Consider the following 12,723-nt stretch of genomic DNA (forward strand, 5'->3'; position numbering starts at 1 on the left):
GCTAATAAAATATAGTAAATCCTAACTAAAAAAAATACCAACTAACACATAAGGAGCAGTTTTTTTTTGAACTTCTGATACACTACGGCATGAATTATGGTTGAAGAAGACCACAACACATAATCACCTATTAATAAAAGAAGATTATGATTTGAAACAGAAAGGGGTAAAAACAATGTTCATCGGAGGGGAAATAAAAAATATTTACCATGTTTTCTTTCTTCATAGAATTACTACCATGGATCTTTGGTCTCTTCTTTATCTTTTGAGTATTTTTACCGAATATTTTGAATCTTTGTGAGAATCTTAGTAAAAATTTATCAATTTTTTTTTGAATCCTAGTAGAAGACAATGATAAATCAAGTTTTGAATTTCATTTTTTTCTAAAAGCTTGATTGATAAACGAAAGACGTGAAAATGGAGAAGGAAAATCATATAATCCCTCTGTTCCTAAATATAAGATGTTTTAGGTAGTATACACTTATTAAAAAAGTTACTTTTTATTTAAAAATATCATTAAAGTTATAAACTAAAAACTACTCAACCAATTACAAAATAGAACTATTAAATTTGATTGGCTACACAGTTTTGGATAAACTTAAAGTTACCTAGAAAAATGAAGACATCTTATATATTGAAACATAAAAATTCTTCTAAACATCTTATATTTTAAAACGGAGGGAGTAGTTGATTTAAAAAATAGAGAAGACATGTTGAGGAGAAGGTTCTAGCAACAAACCTACATTCTCAATCCTGCCTCTACGAATATGGGTGTCAGGACATCTCCAACCCTACTCCATTTTTGACTCCAAACTCAATTATGGAGTAAAATCTTCTCTAACTCTCCTCTATATTCAACTCCAAAATGGAGTAATAGCTAGGGTTACTCCATTTATGGAGTAATCTTACCCATTACTCTATTTTAGAGTTGAACTTTTTATATTTATGAAATGGTCCTTTTGATTTTTAATGTTTTTATTTCATACTCAAAATAATAGAATAACATAAAAAAAATATAATACTCCATAAAAGATTACTACTTTATAGTCTACAGAAAATATGCATAAACTTATAAAAGTCAAAACTAAGAATAAAAATATAAAATAAATATAATATAATATAAATAAGTAATTTAATAATTAATTCGGTAAATTGTTTTCGAAACTACGAAAAGCGCTGAAGTATTATTCAAACGGAATAGATGAGTTTTTTAATCTTGTGGGTCAAAATTTTGATTGATAACATTTGTACTTGTTGAACTTGATATATGCACAAACAAACAATAGGACTCAATACATAATTCAAATTACAAAACAAAACTTTGTTTTTTCTTTATGTTCTTTTAATGCTCTTTATGTTCTTTTAATGCATACAAATATTTTTGAATTAGAAAAATTGCATATAATGAAATCTGCACGAATTGAAATTGGAAGATAATCTTTAGTTGTATTTTAATGATAAATATTTAATTTAAATAAAATATATTATTATAGAAATTTTGTAAACATAAAATAGTAGGGTTAATTGTTAATTTTTTATAAGTTGAAAGTACAATTATTAACTAAATTAAAAAGAATCATTTTGTTTGGAGTAAAAATAGAGTAATATATTGAAGTAAAATCCAATTCTATTTTGAAGTTATACTATTTTATAGTAAAATTTGGAGTAATACATTGGAGATGCTCTCAGTGGTGTCAGTGTACTAAACTATTGCTTTTGTCGTAAAATAAAAACATTTTCATCTACTTGCATCGTAAAGTGTATAAGATAGACCATTAATATATATTCATGGGTAAATCTATTCTATTAAAAGGGAAGCAGTCTTAATAAATCTACTTATAAAGGTTGTTTGGACTCTTTCATTTTTTAGTCCAACCTATTATATATGACCAAATCTTATAACCAACCTATTTTATAGCAACCAAATAAAAATCTCCTACATTTAAATAAAACATATTACTGTTTATTGACTTTAAATATTATAATCTAAACTGTCGACCTATAGCCTTTTAAATATGTACATAGGTTTTGTTTGTATCGAATGATGGTATGAAATTATTATAAACCAACATTATACCTCATATAACAAAACTTTAATGAACCATATATTAGATATCTATTATTTAAATGAGTCAGTGTTTTCATCACAAAAATATAACAAATTAGTGTTTTCATCAAATCATTTTAACAACTTACAGGTTTGGTAAAATGTTCATATCTAAGAGAGAGTTATATAAGAGTGTACATATATTTGAACAAAAAAAGAATACATACAAAATCTTAAATAAATTAATTCATGAATTATATAATTTAAATAAATTATTTTTTTGACATCATATGATTTTGTAACATAATAATTTACAACATTTTTAAAATATTAATTCACAAATTTTGTATATATTCCAAAGAAAAACCCGCGCTTTCAAAGCACGGGTCAAAATCTAGTCATTAATTAAGCCCTCAGTTAGGAGTTAGCTAATTTTCCCTTTTAAATTAGTCTGTTTTTTGTCTGATATTTAAATTCATGATTTTGGTTCTTTATAGTAGTTCGACTTCCAATGTCATATCAAATAACGTATCAGGTTAATGTTAATGAGTTCATTAATATGTTAATTTCAAATTATGCTAAACTGTGAACTATTTTGACTATTATCCTAAGATCAAGGTACTCGATATCTGAAATTGGAGTAAACGTGGGATTCGGGATGAAGAAAATAGAGGTATGTCAATGTCAATCGACTTACCGACTTGTCCCTACTCTCTAAATTTGGACCCATCATTGTTTCTTGTCGCTTTTCTTTTTTTTGTTGTCTTTTCTTTACAACAAATAAAAGTAACATCTTTTGGAACATAAATAAAATTAACTAGAACTATTTCTTTTCACACATAATTACATTCTTTTTTGGTTTAAGACACATATTATCGATGTTTCCTAGGATTTGTTAGGGATTATTGACAGCAAGAAACAAAAACATCTTCAAATTTTTTTTTATATTTAACACTTTTTTGGTATCATTTATTCATAATTCATGTTTACCACTATTAAATAGATATTTTCAAAAACACATTTTTTAGTAAGTGACAAAAGATTTTTATATCCCTATTCTATGTATATATAAATAAATAATTATTAAAAAAAGAATTTTTTTTATGTTTTTGAATTATAATTTTTCAAATTCGATTTTTTTATAGAAAAAATTTGAATTTGTTTTTCAAACTTTTTTTTTAAATTTCATGTTGAAAATCCAAATTTATTTTTGAAATTATTTTTAAAAAAAATTACATTGTTTTAAAATTATATTTTATTTATTTATATATTTATTAGAACTTAAATTTTATATTCCAAAAACTCTATTACATCCCTCGACTTTAAACTCTAAGTCTAAATTAGTTAACCGTAGGAATGATAGTCACTATTTATTTGAGCTATATTCTGTTCTCAAAAAGGATCTTTTGTGTATCAAAGTCATATATTATGTTATATCTTACTTCAAACGCATATATTTACCAACACATGAAATGTTATGCCTTTCATATATTATGTTATATCTTACTTATAATTTCATAATATATTTTTCTATATCGGCTCATATATAATCACCAAAATCAAATTTATATAATACTCAAATATAAAAAAAAAATATATTCATGAAATCTATATTTGTTTGAGATCTGATAATGTTTAAAATATACCTCACTATTGTTATTATTTATTTACTATATATCTAAAAATGGTACAATAAAATCTAAAATATTTTGAAAAACAAACAGATTTCAGAATATGAAAATACATTACAATTATTACGGTTAATACATTCAAATAAATAGAGATGTTAAATAAACATCTTAACTCATTCATATTCATATTAAAACAACCATTGATCTATACAAGACAAGTTAAAATGAATGATCTCATTTGAGTTATAAATTATTAGAAATAAGACTATAAACAATTTAAAAAAAGTTTAATAAAAATATTAAAAATTAAAAATAATCAGGCTTTTTGAAAGTGTAGATCAAAATTTAATACTCATTATAATGGAATATGAATAATGACCCTAATCACACAAGATCTTATTAATATTTTAATAAAATAGCATGAATTGTATTTTAAAAAAACGTCTCCAAAATTGTCTACTATTAATATATTACTAAATATAAAATAAAATCAGTTACTAATTAATTATTTTTAAAAATCCTAAATAATTATTTATATTAAAAATTTTCGTAAATATAAATAAAAATACTAAATAATTGAATATTTATTTTATATTTCAATTAAAATATAAAATATACATATGAAAATATTTAATGAAAATAATATATAATTTAAATACAAAATAATCTTCAGATATGTTCTGTCATTCATATATCAATTCGTCTAATAATCAAATGCAAATCTAATAAAATAAAAATTAAAAATAAATGTAACAGTTTGAAACAATTAAATAAATATCATATAAAATATAAAATTGTTATGTTTGAAAGGGTCATATAAAATTTTAAATATACAATTAATGTTAAAAATATATACTGCTAATGATATATGTATATATTAAAATAAATATCCGTGCAGTTGCACAGATCAAAATCTAGTTACTGATTAAGACAGAGGGTTTAGCCCGGATACGCACCCCGTCACCCTTGGTCGTACTGACACTAACCATTTAACTTTCCGTCCGAAGAACGAGAGATGTGGTCGTGTACACCGAATCAAATCCTGTATAACTCAGTTCCGGCTCCTTACCCACTCTACGCCATTGCCTTCATTTCTCTCCACTCCGGAGCCCCCTCAAACCACCGCATCGCCATCGAAAGCGTCCTCGAAAACTAGCGCACGATAATGAGGTTCACGACATAGCGTGGGGAGAAGCTAGAGTCTTTGCGTCAGTCTCCGCCGATGGGTCCGTCAGGATCTTTGACTTGCGCGACAAGGAACACTACACTATTATCTATGAGAGCCCACAGGCAGACACGCCTCTGTTAAGAATCGCGTGGAACAAGCAAGACTTGAGGTACATGGCGACGATTCTGATGGATTCGAATAAGGTTGTGATTCTTGATATTCGGTCGCCGAAGATTCCTGTTGCGGAGCTGGAACGGCACCAGGGTAGTGTTAATGGTCTAGCTTGGGCTCTACAGAGTTGTAAGCATATTTACTCGGATGGGATTGATCCTATGTCGGTTTACTCTGCTGGCTCGGAAATAAAGTTGTACTGGTCTTGTTCATTGCCTGATTGGATTGGCATTGCTTTCTCTAAAAAAATGCAGCTTCTTAAAGTTTGAGGTTATAGTTTATTGCTTGCTTTTATGAAAACTAAAGTTAAAAAATCATTAGGCAGTAATTAGGCCATTTATAAAGGATTAGTGCTTAGGCTGGGAGTGTCCGCCTATACCATCTCTTAAAAATTGTTTAAAATTCATTTGTTGAACCAAATGCTTGCTCTCTGCTTGTATATTATAAACCCAACCAGAATAATATTACTGCGGTTTTTTGTATTTAGACTAGGAATTGGAGCTTAGTACAATGCACATCTGCTTTTATATGTTGTCTGGTGTTTGAATTTTGATTATACGCTTCATATTTTCGATTATCATTAATATTTGTAATTTATAGTTGCAATTGGAGCTGAGAATAAACAAATAAAAATAAGCAATCATTTATTAAAAATAGTAAACCTATCAAGGCATCAAGACCAATCATATTAGTTGAGAGACTCTAACCAGCAGCTTCTGACCAACTCTATATCTCCCTTATATAAGCAAAGGACTATCTACATGATCCAAGAAGGTTCGAACCTTATACATATAATCTGTACCCACTCCATCAATCGGAAAAACTCTGTACTTGTGTGTGACTGGATCGTAATACAAGACCGAGAAATGTCCATAAAACCAATATATTGGTGCGAAAACAAGTTCTCCTGTTCCAATGGTGCCTTTGAAAAAATACTTTGTACTTCCAACAGTTTCTTCCCAACAAGGAAGCTCAATGCCACATGTCTCCCATGTTCTTTCAAGTTCATTCATAATCCACATTTCAAGAACCCCAGTTCCATTCGGTTCAACCCGAGTTCCAGATAATTATTAGGAAATTAGGATAATATCCATTACTTAGAGATACTACCAAATCATTCTAGGATATGTTCCAATTCTGTTTTAGGAATATTGTCCAAAACTCTTGTATATATATGATGAATAAGAAAGTCTTTTGAGTATCTTGTGGTGCAAGATTTACATGGTATCAGAGCAGAAAATTCTGAGACCTAATTTGGCTTGAGTTCAAGTTCAACGTCGTGTTCCTGGAGTTTGAAGTTCGAGTTTCCAGAAGTTTCTTAGTCTGTTTGAAGTATTGGATCGTGTTCGTTGTGTGACGACTTGCAATCATGGTTGCAACAGAGGAGTCAGAGGCCATGTCTCAAATCGGAGTCTCCGAAGGAAAAGGTGCTGAAGTTAAAACACCATACTCTCTTTATGCCTCCGACAATCCTGGAGCTATGATTACATCGGTGGTGTTGCACAGAGAGAACTACAATGAATGGTCTAGTGAGATGACGAATGCACTCAGAGCAAAGCGAAAGTTGTGCTTCATCGAGGGAACAATACCTAAGCCCTCGCCGAATTATCCAAACTTAGAGCTGTGGCATTCAGTTAACTCAATGATTTTTGGATAGATTAGAACATCGATTGAGCCTCGTGTTAGGTCCACGGTCACGTTCATTCAAGATTCACACAAGTTGTGGGAGAATCTTAGAAAACGGTTCTCAGTTGGGAACAAGGTGAGAATTCATCATCTTAAAGAGCAGCTAGCAGTTTGCAGACAGGAAGGACAGGCAGTTATCGACTACTTTGGGTGTTTGTCGAAGCTATGGGAAGAACTGGACATGTACAAGCCGCTTCCATCGTGTACCTGCAGTGCAATTGCAGAATTTGAGAAGGATAGAGAAGAGGAGAAGATACATCAGTTTGTTATGGGTTTAGATCAAACTCGATTTGGGGGAATGTGTCAAGGAATCATCTCATCTGACTCGACACTTGACATTGGTGAAATTTATTCCAAAGTTGTTAGAGAAGAAAAACGCCTCAACCCAGTTAGAGAACACGAAACACAACAGAATGCTGTAGGCTTTCTGACCAAAAAAGAGCTTGGATCAACCAATGGCGATCAGACGACGCCACGTACAGATTCTAGAAGAAGAGATCGTGTTGCTCAGTGTGCTTATTGCGGTCGCAGTGGTCATGACAAGGCAAACTGTTGACAGTTAGTCGGTTTCCCAGACTGGTGGGAAGATCGAGCAAACAGAGGAGACAGAGGAAGTAACAGAGGTGGCGCCAGAGGTGGACGTGGACGAGGTGCATTCACGTCCGATCGAAATAGGAACAGTGGAGCCAAGGCGCACGCTACCACATCTAACTCTTCGTCGTTCCCAGAGTTCACACAGGAACAATGGAGAGCACTATCACAACTGCTTTCTGAGAAGGCAACCTCTTCTTCCGACAAACTCTCTGGTAAGAGTAAGTTTGGTGATCTTATTCTGGACACGGGAGCTTCGCATCACATGACCGGCGAAATCTCGTTTCTAGAAAACGTCGTGAGCATAGCTCCGTGTACGGTGGGCTTTGCAGATGGCAATAAGACTTTTGCCACACATGTTGGAAGTTTTAAACTTTCAGATCGAATTGTACTCGATCGGGTGCTGTTTGTGCCAAATCTGAACTGCTCTCTCATATCAGTTTCGAAGTTACTGAAACAAACAAACTGTTTTGCGTTACTGACTGATACTTTATGTGTCTTACAGGATCGTTTCTCGAGGATCCTGATTGGAGCCGGTAGAGAGCGAGATGGGGTGTATTACTTTAAGGACGTCATGGCTGCAAGGGTTCATCGCATGACTACTCCAGTTGTTAGTGCAGTGGATCAGTTATGGTGGCACCAGAGGCTTGGACATCCGTCATCTTCAGTTTTATCTATTTTACCTATGTTTTCTTCAAATAAACTTGCTACCCTTGGTCCTTGTGACACATGTTTTAGGGCGAAGCAAACTAGAGAAGTGTTTTTCGACAGTCTTAATAAAACAAATGAGTGTTTTGCTTTGATTCACTGCGATGTTTGGGGACCATATCGCACTCGTGCCTCCTGTGGAACCGTTTATTTTTTAACCATTGTTGATGACCATTCACGTGCTGGCTGGACTTATCTGCTACTCGAAAAGTCAGAAGTACGAACAGTTCTTTCAAACTTTTGCAGGATGACTGAGAAACAGTTTAATAAAGCTGTTAAGATCGTACGTTTAGACAATGGAACAGAGTTTATGTGTCTCTCTCGATTCTTTCGTGAGAATGAGATTCTTCACCAAACATCGTGTGTTGGAACACCACAACAGAATGGATGTGTCGAAAGGAAACATCGACATATTCTGAACGTTTCTCGAGCACTCTTGTTTCAGAGTAGTCTACCAGTAAAATTTTGGGGCGAGGCAGTAATGACTGCGACCCATCTTATCAATAGAACGCCGACAAAAGTACTGCAAGGAGCCTCACCTTACGAGATATTACATGGAGAGAAACCGCAGTATGAGCATCTTCGTGTGTTTGGAAGTCTATGCTACGTTCATCTCAGACATCGAGACAAAGACAAGTTCGCCAATAGAAGTCGTTGATGCATATTTGTAGGATACCCGTTTGGTCAGAAAGGATGGAGAGTGTTTGATCTAGACAAACGAGAGTTCTTAGTTTCCCGTGACGTTGTGTTTTATGAAACAGAGTTTCCCCTGGCTTCGTCTCCATTAACATCTGTAAACTCTCGTCCTCCACTACTAACAGGGTCAGACTCTGATTGGTTGTTTGAGCCAGCTCCGACGGCCATAGAAAGGGGGAGTTCCTCCTTAAATATAGAGGACGACAACACGAGAGTCGATGACTCCACTGCAGTTCCTCTACACGAGCAGATCATCTCAGACTCATCTCCAGTTGAGACAATTGAGCCTATAGAACCGTCAAATAGTCCAGCTACGGTACCAATAACTCATGAAGAAGTTCTTGATGAGCCAGTCGTCGAAGAAGTTGTGTTAGGGAGAGGACAAAGAAATCGTGCCCCTCCGGTTAAGTTTCAAGATTGTGTGAATTATTGCCTTACTTGCGATGAAGACACCCATCTCGCTCCTCACGTTGCTTCGTCAGAGTCCTCTCAAACGATCTCAGGTATGACACCGTACCCCTTAGCTGAATATATTTTGGATCATGCTTTCTCACCATCCCACCAAGCATTCTTAGCAGCAGCCACTTCAGATGTTACACCTAAGCGTTATCATGAAGCAGCACGCGATCGTATATGGCGTGATGCCATGAAACTAGAAGTTACAGCTCACGAAGACCAAGGCACATGGGACATCGCTACGCTTCCGCCAGGCAAAGTTGCCATCAGGTCTCAATGGGTTGATAAGTGGAAATATAATGCTGACGGTACTAAAGAACGTCCCAAAGCTCGGTTAGTAGCTAATGGCAATAAGCAACTTGAAGGTGAAGATTTCGACGAAACGTTTGCACCAGTGGTTAAAATGGCTACGGTCTGAGGTCTTCTTCGTATGGTCGCAGCTAAGAAGTGGGAAATCCATCAGATGGATGTTCACAATGCGTTTCTTCACGGGGATCTTGAAGAGGAAGCCTATTTGAAATTACCTCCTGGTTTTACACATGCAGATCCTTCGAAAGTATGTAGATTACGGAAATCTATCTATGGTCTGCGGCAAGCGCCTCGGTGTTGGTTCTCTAAGCTATCGCAGGCACTACTACAGTTCGGTTTTGTTCAGTCGTATGAGGACTACTCACTCTTTACCTATTCAAAAGGCTCCGTCGAGGTACATGTTCTGATATATGTGGACGACTTGGTCATTGCAAGTAACAATCTCGTCAAGCTCAATGCATTCAAAGAATATTTGGGCACCCAGTTCCGAAAGAAAGACTTAGGAAAACTCAAATATTTTCTTGGCATTGAAGTTGCTCGCTCAAGTGAAGGCATTTTTCTGTCACAACGGAAGTACATCTTGGATATAGTTGCAGACACAGGTCTTACAGGAGCTAAACCTGCTATGACGCCTGTTGAACAAAATCACAAACTTGGGTCTGATGACTCTCCACTTCTCTTAGATCCGAAATCATACAGAAGATTAGTTGGTCGACTTGTGTATCTGTCCATCACTCGACCTGAGTTATGTTACTCAATTCATTTGCTTTCTCAATTTATGAAGGCACCACGTGAAGCTCAGTGGAATGCAGCTTTGCGTGTAGTACGATTTCTTAAAGGTTCCCCTGGATAAGGAATTCTTCTAAGTTCTGATGACAATCTTGATGTGTCAATTTATTGTGATGCCGACTGGTCTTCTTGTCCGTCGTCTCGTCGGTCTCTCAGTTCATATGTGGTGCTTCTTGGAGGGTCTCCCATTGATTGGAAAACCAAGAAGCAAGATACTGTCTCTTTCTCATCCGCAGAAGCAGAATACAGAGCAATGGCTGCTGCTACGAAGGAAATCCGGTGGATCATTCCGTTACTTACGGACCTGGGCATCAATGTTAAGAAGCCAGTTCCTTTCTTTTGTGATAATCAGGCTGCAATTCACATTGCCTCGAATCCTGTCTTTCATGAAAGAACGAAACACATAGAATGGGACTCTCATTGTGTTCGAGATGCCATGAAAGCAGGTCTGATTCGTGCTCAACATGTCAGGACAAAGGATCAACTCGCTGATATTCTCACTAAGGCTCTTGGCAAGCCTCGGTTCGATGTGTTATTGCCCAAGTTGGGTGTTACTGACCTCCACACTCCAATTTGAGGGGGAGTATTAGAAAATTAGGATAATTTCCATTACTTAGAGATACTACCAAATCATTCTAGGATATGTTCCAATTCTGTTTTAGGAATATTGTCCAAAACTCTTGTACAAATATGATGTATGATACATTGTTTATCAATAAGAAAGTCTTTTGAGTATCTTGTGGTGCAAGATTTACAATAATTCATCCACTAGGGCCATTGTCCCATTGTAATTCACAAAGCTAAACGATTCATGAATCTCGGCTCCCTTAGGTAGTTCAGTGACGGTAAAAATTTCAGAGTTCACATCGAAGCTCATCACCCGAACTATTTGGCGACATTCGGAAAGAGCTACAAAGCACACAACCCCTCCTTTACATATTCCGTTTGTAACTAGAGAATGATGATGCTTACATTCGATTCCTCTCCAAGATTCTCCACCTGATCCAACAGTCAGAACTTGATATTCTCTAGCTTCTTCTCGTGTACTTAACACAGGCACTGGCACACACAATACCTTGTACACATCTGTATCCTCATCGTATCCTAGAAAGCATTTTGTTTCCCCTTGTTTACCAGCTTCGTTTTCCGGTAAACACACAATCTCTTTTGCACCCGGATTGGTAATCACAACCTTTGTTTCATATGAAAGACAGACTAAACCTCGGACCGGATGATCAATATGAAGCTGTGGTCCTGGGCTATGAGGAATCCGCACCTTTTCTTTACCGGACAACAATGGGTTCGCCTGTTGATACATAGAGTGAAACAGTACTTCAGGTTTCATTGTGGTTTCTACCAACAACAACCGAGGCTCTGTGGTCGACCGGCCAATGTACTCCTTGATAAATTCTTTGCTCTGGATCACATTCCTGCACCTCATTGAGACCCGACTGTACGTGCCCAGTTCCGTTGGGGGAAGGTTGAGAAGAATCCTCTCTTCGAGATCATTAGGAAGAGCTTCCATTGTTATACTTGCCTACATAAATCACAAAACATAAATTTGGTTATTACTTACTAAGCGCAAAAAGCAAACCAATAATGACAGTACTCTCAACATTCATAACAAAAAAAACTGCTAGTGCACATTTTATTTTTGTTTACTCCGTTTGAATATACGTAACCAAATACTAAAAATAAAGAAAATACATATTTTAAAAAAAGAATATACCTTATCAAAACGTGTATAATATGAGTGTGTTTGCTGGATGAGCTGAGGTCGATATGTGGAAGATATATCGATCGATGAATGGGTTTGAAGGCCACTTATGGACATACTTGTCGATAGGATAACAATTGAGTCTTCGATAGTCTCTCCAATTGTTAACCTCTTCTTCCTTCACGTTAAAGCTCGTCGATAATCTCGGTGTCTTCGTTGGATCGCCCGAATATAGCTTCCTTTTTTCGTTCATAGGCATGCCAAAGAATTCATGCGTAACAACACTCACCATCTCATCTATAGTTGCTTTGCTAAAACCATGATTTATAATCTAGATCCACAGAAACGGTTAGCCGAGAAAAAAACTACTCCTCTATGTTTCATAAATAATGTCATTATTATTTAAAATTTCAAAATAATTTATATTACTTTAAATTTAATATTAATTAAAAAAATGCAATAAACTTATAAATATTTTTATTTGTATTAAACACTATTGATTAACTAATTATAATTTTTAAAAACATAATGTATTTCAATTATTTTATTAATTTGTGCGACAATGTCAGATTATCACTCTTTAAGAAACCAAAATGAATACTAATTGTAAAGTTCAAATACTTAGCTATATCTAGTTAATAGCTTTTCATGTTATACTTAGTTACATTAAATATTCAGTTCCAGGTAAGTGAATTATTCAAGTTCCAATTTAAATAAATCATAAAACATAAATTTGGTTTTTTTTTTCCCGTAA

The 12,723-nt window shown here is 34.6% G+C and overlaps 2 protein-coding genes across 2 annotated transcripts; one reads left to right on the forward strand and one right to left on the reverse strand.

Annotated features, from left to right (window-relative positions):
* The first annotated feature begins 865 nt into the window (after positions 1 to 865).
* Positions 866 to 6,447, forward strand: LOC103855072 (protein TRANSPARENT TESTA GLABRA 1-like). The gene is made up of 2 exons (XM_009132032.2): positions 866 to 870; positions 4,734 to 6,447. Exons 1-2 carry the CDS (start codon positions 866 to 868, stop codon positions 5,284 to 5,286), a joined length of 558 nt encoding a protein of 185 aa, XP_009130280.2. The 3' UTR covers positions 5,287 to 6,447.
* A 3,869-nt stretch (positions 6,448 to 10,316) lies between these two features.
* Positions 10,317 to 12,722, reverse strand: LOC117131802 (putative F-box protein At1g70960). The gene is made up of 2 exons (XM_033284574.1): positions 11,982 to 12,722; positions 10,317 to 11,789 (listed from the first exon to the last, which is right to left on the reverse strand). The coding sequence occupies exons 1-2, from the start codon at positions 12,084 to 12,086 to the stop codon at positions 11,004 to 11,006; spliced, it is 891 nt and encodes a 296-aa protein (XP_033140465.1). The 5' UTR covers positions 12,087 to 12,722; the 3' UTR covers positions 10,317 to 11,003.
* Position 12,723: the final 1 nt, after the last annotated feature.

The sequence above is a fragment of the Brassica rapa genome, chromosome A02 (assembly GCF_000309985.2).
Source record: "Brassica rapa cultivar Chiifu-401-42 chromosome A02, CAAS_Brap_v3.01, whole genome shotgun sequence".
Classification (NCBI taxonomy): domain Eukaryota; kingdom Viridiplantae; phylum Streptophyta; class Magnoliopsida; order Brassicales; family Brassicaceae; genus Brassica; species Brassica rapa.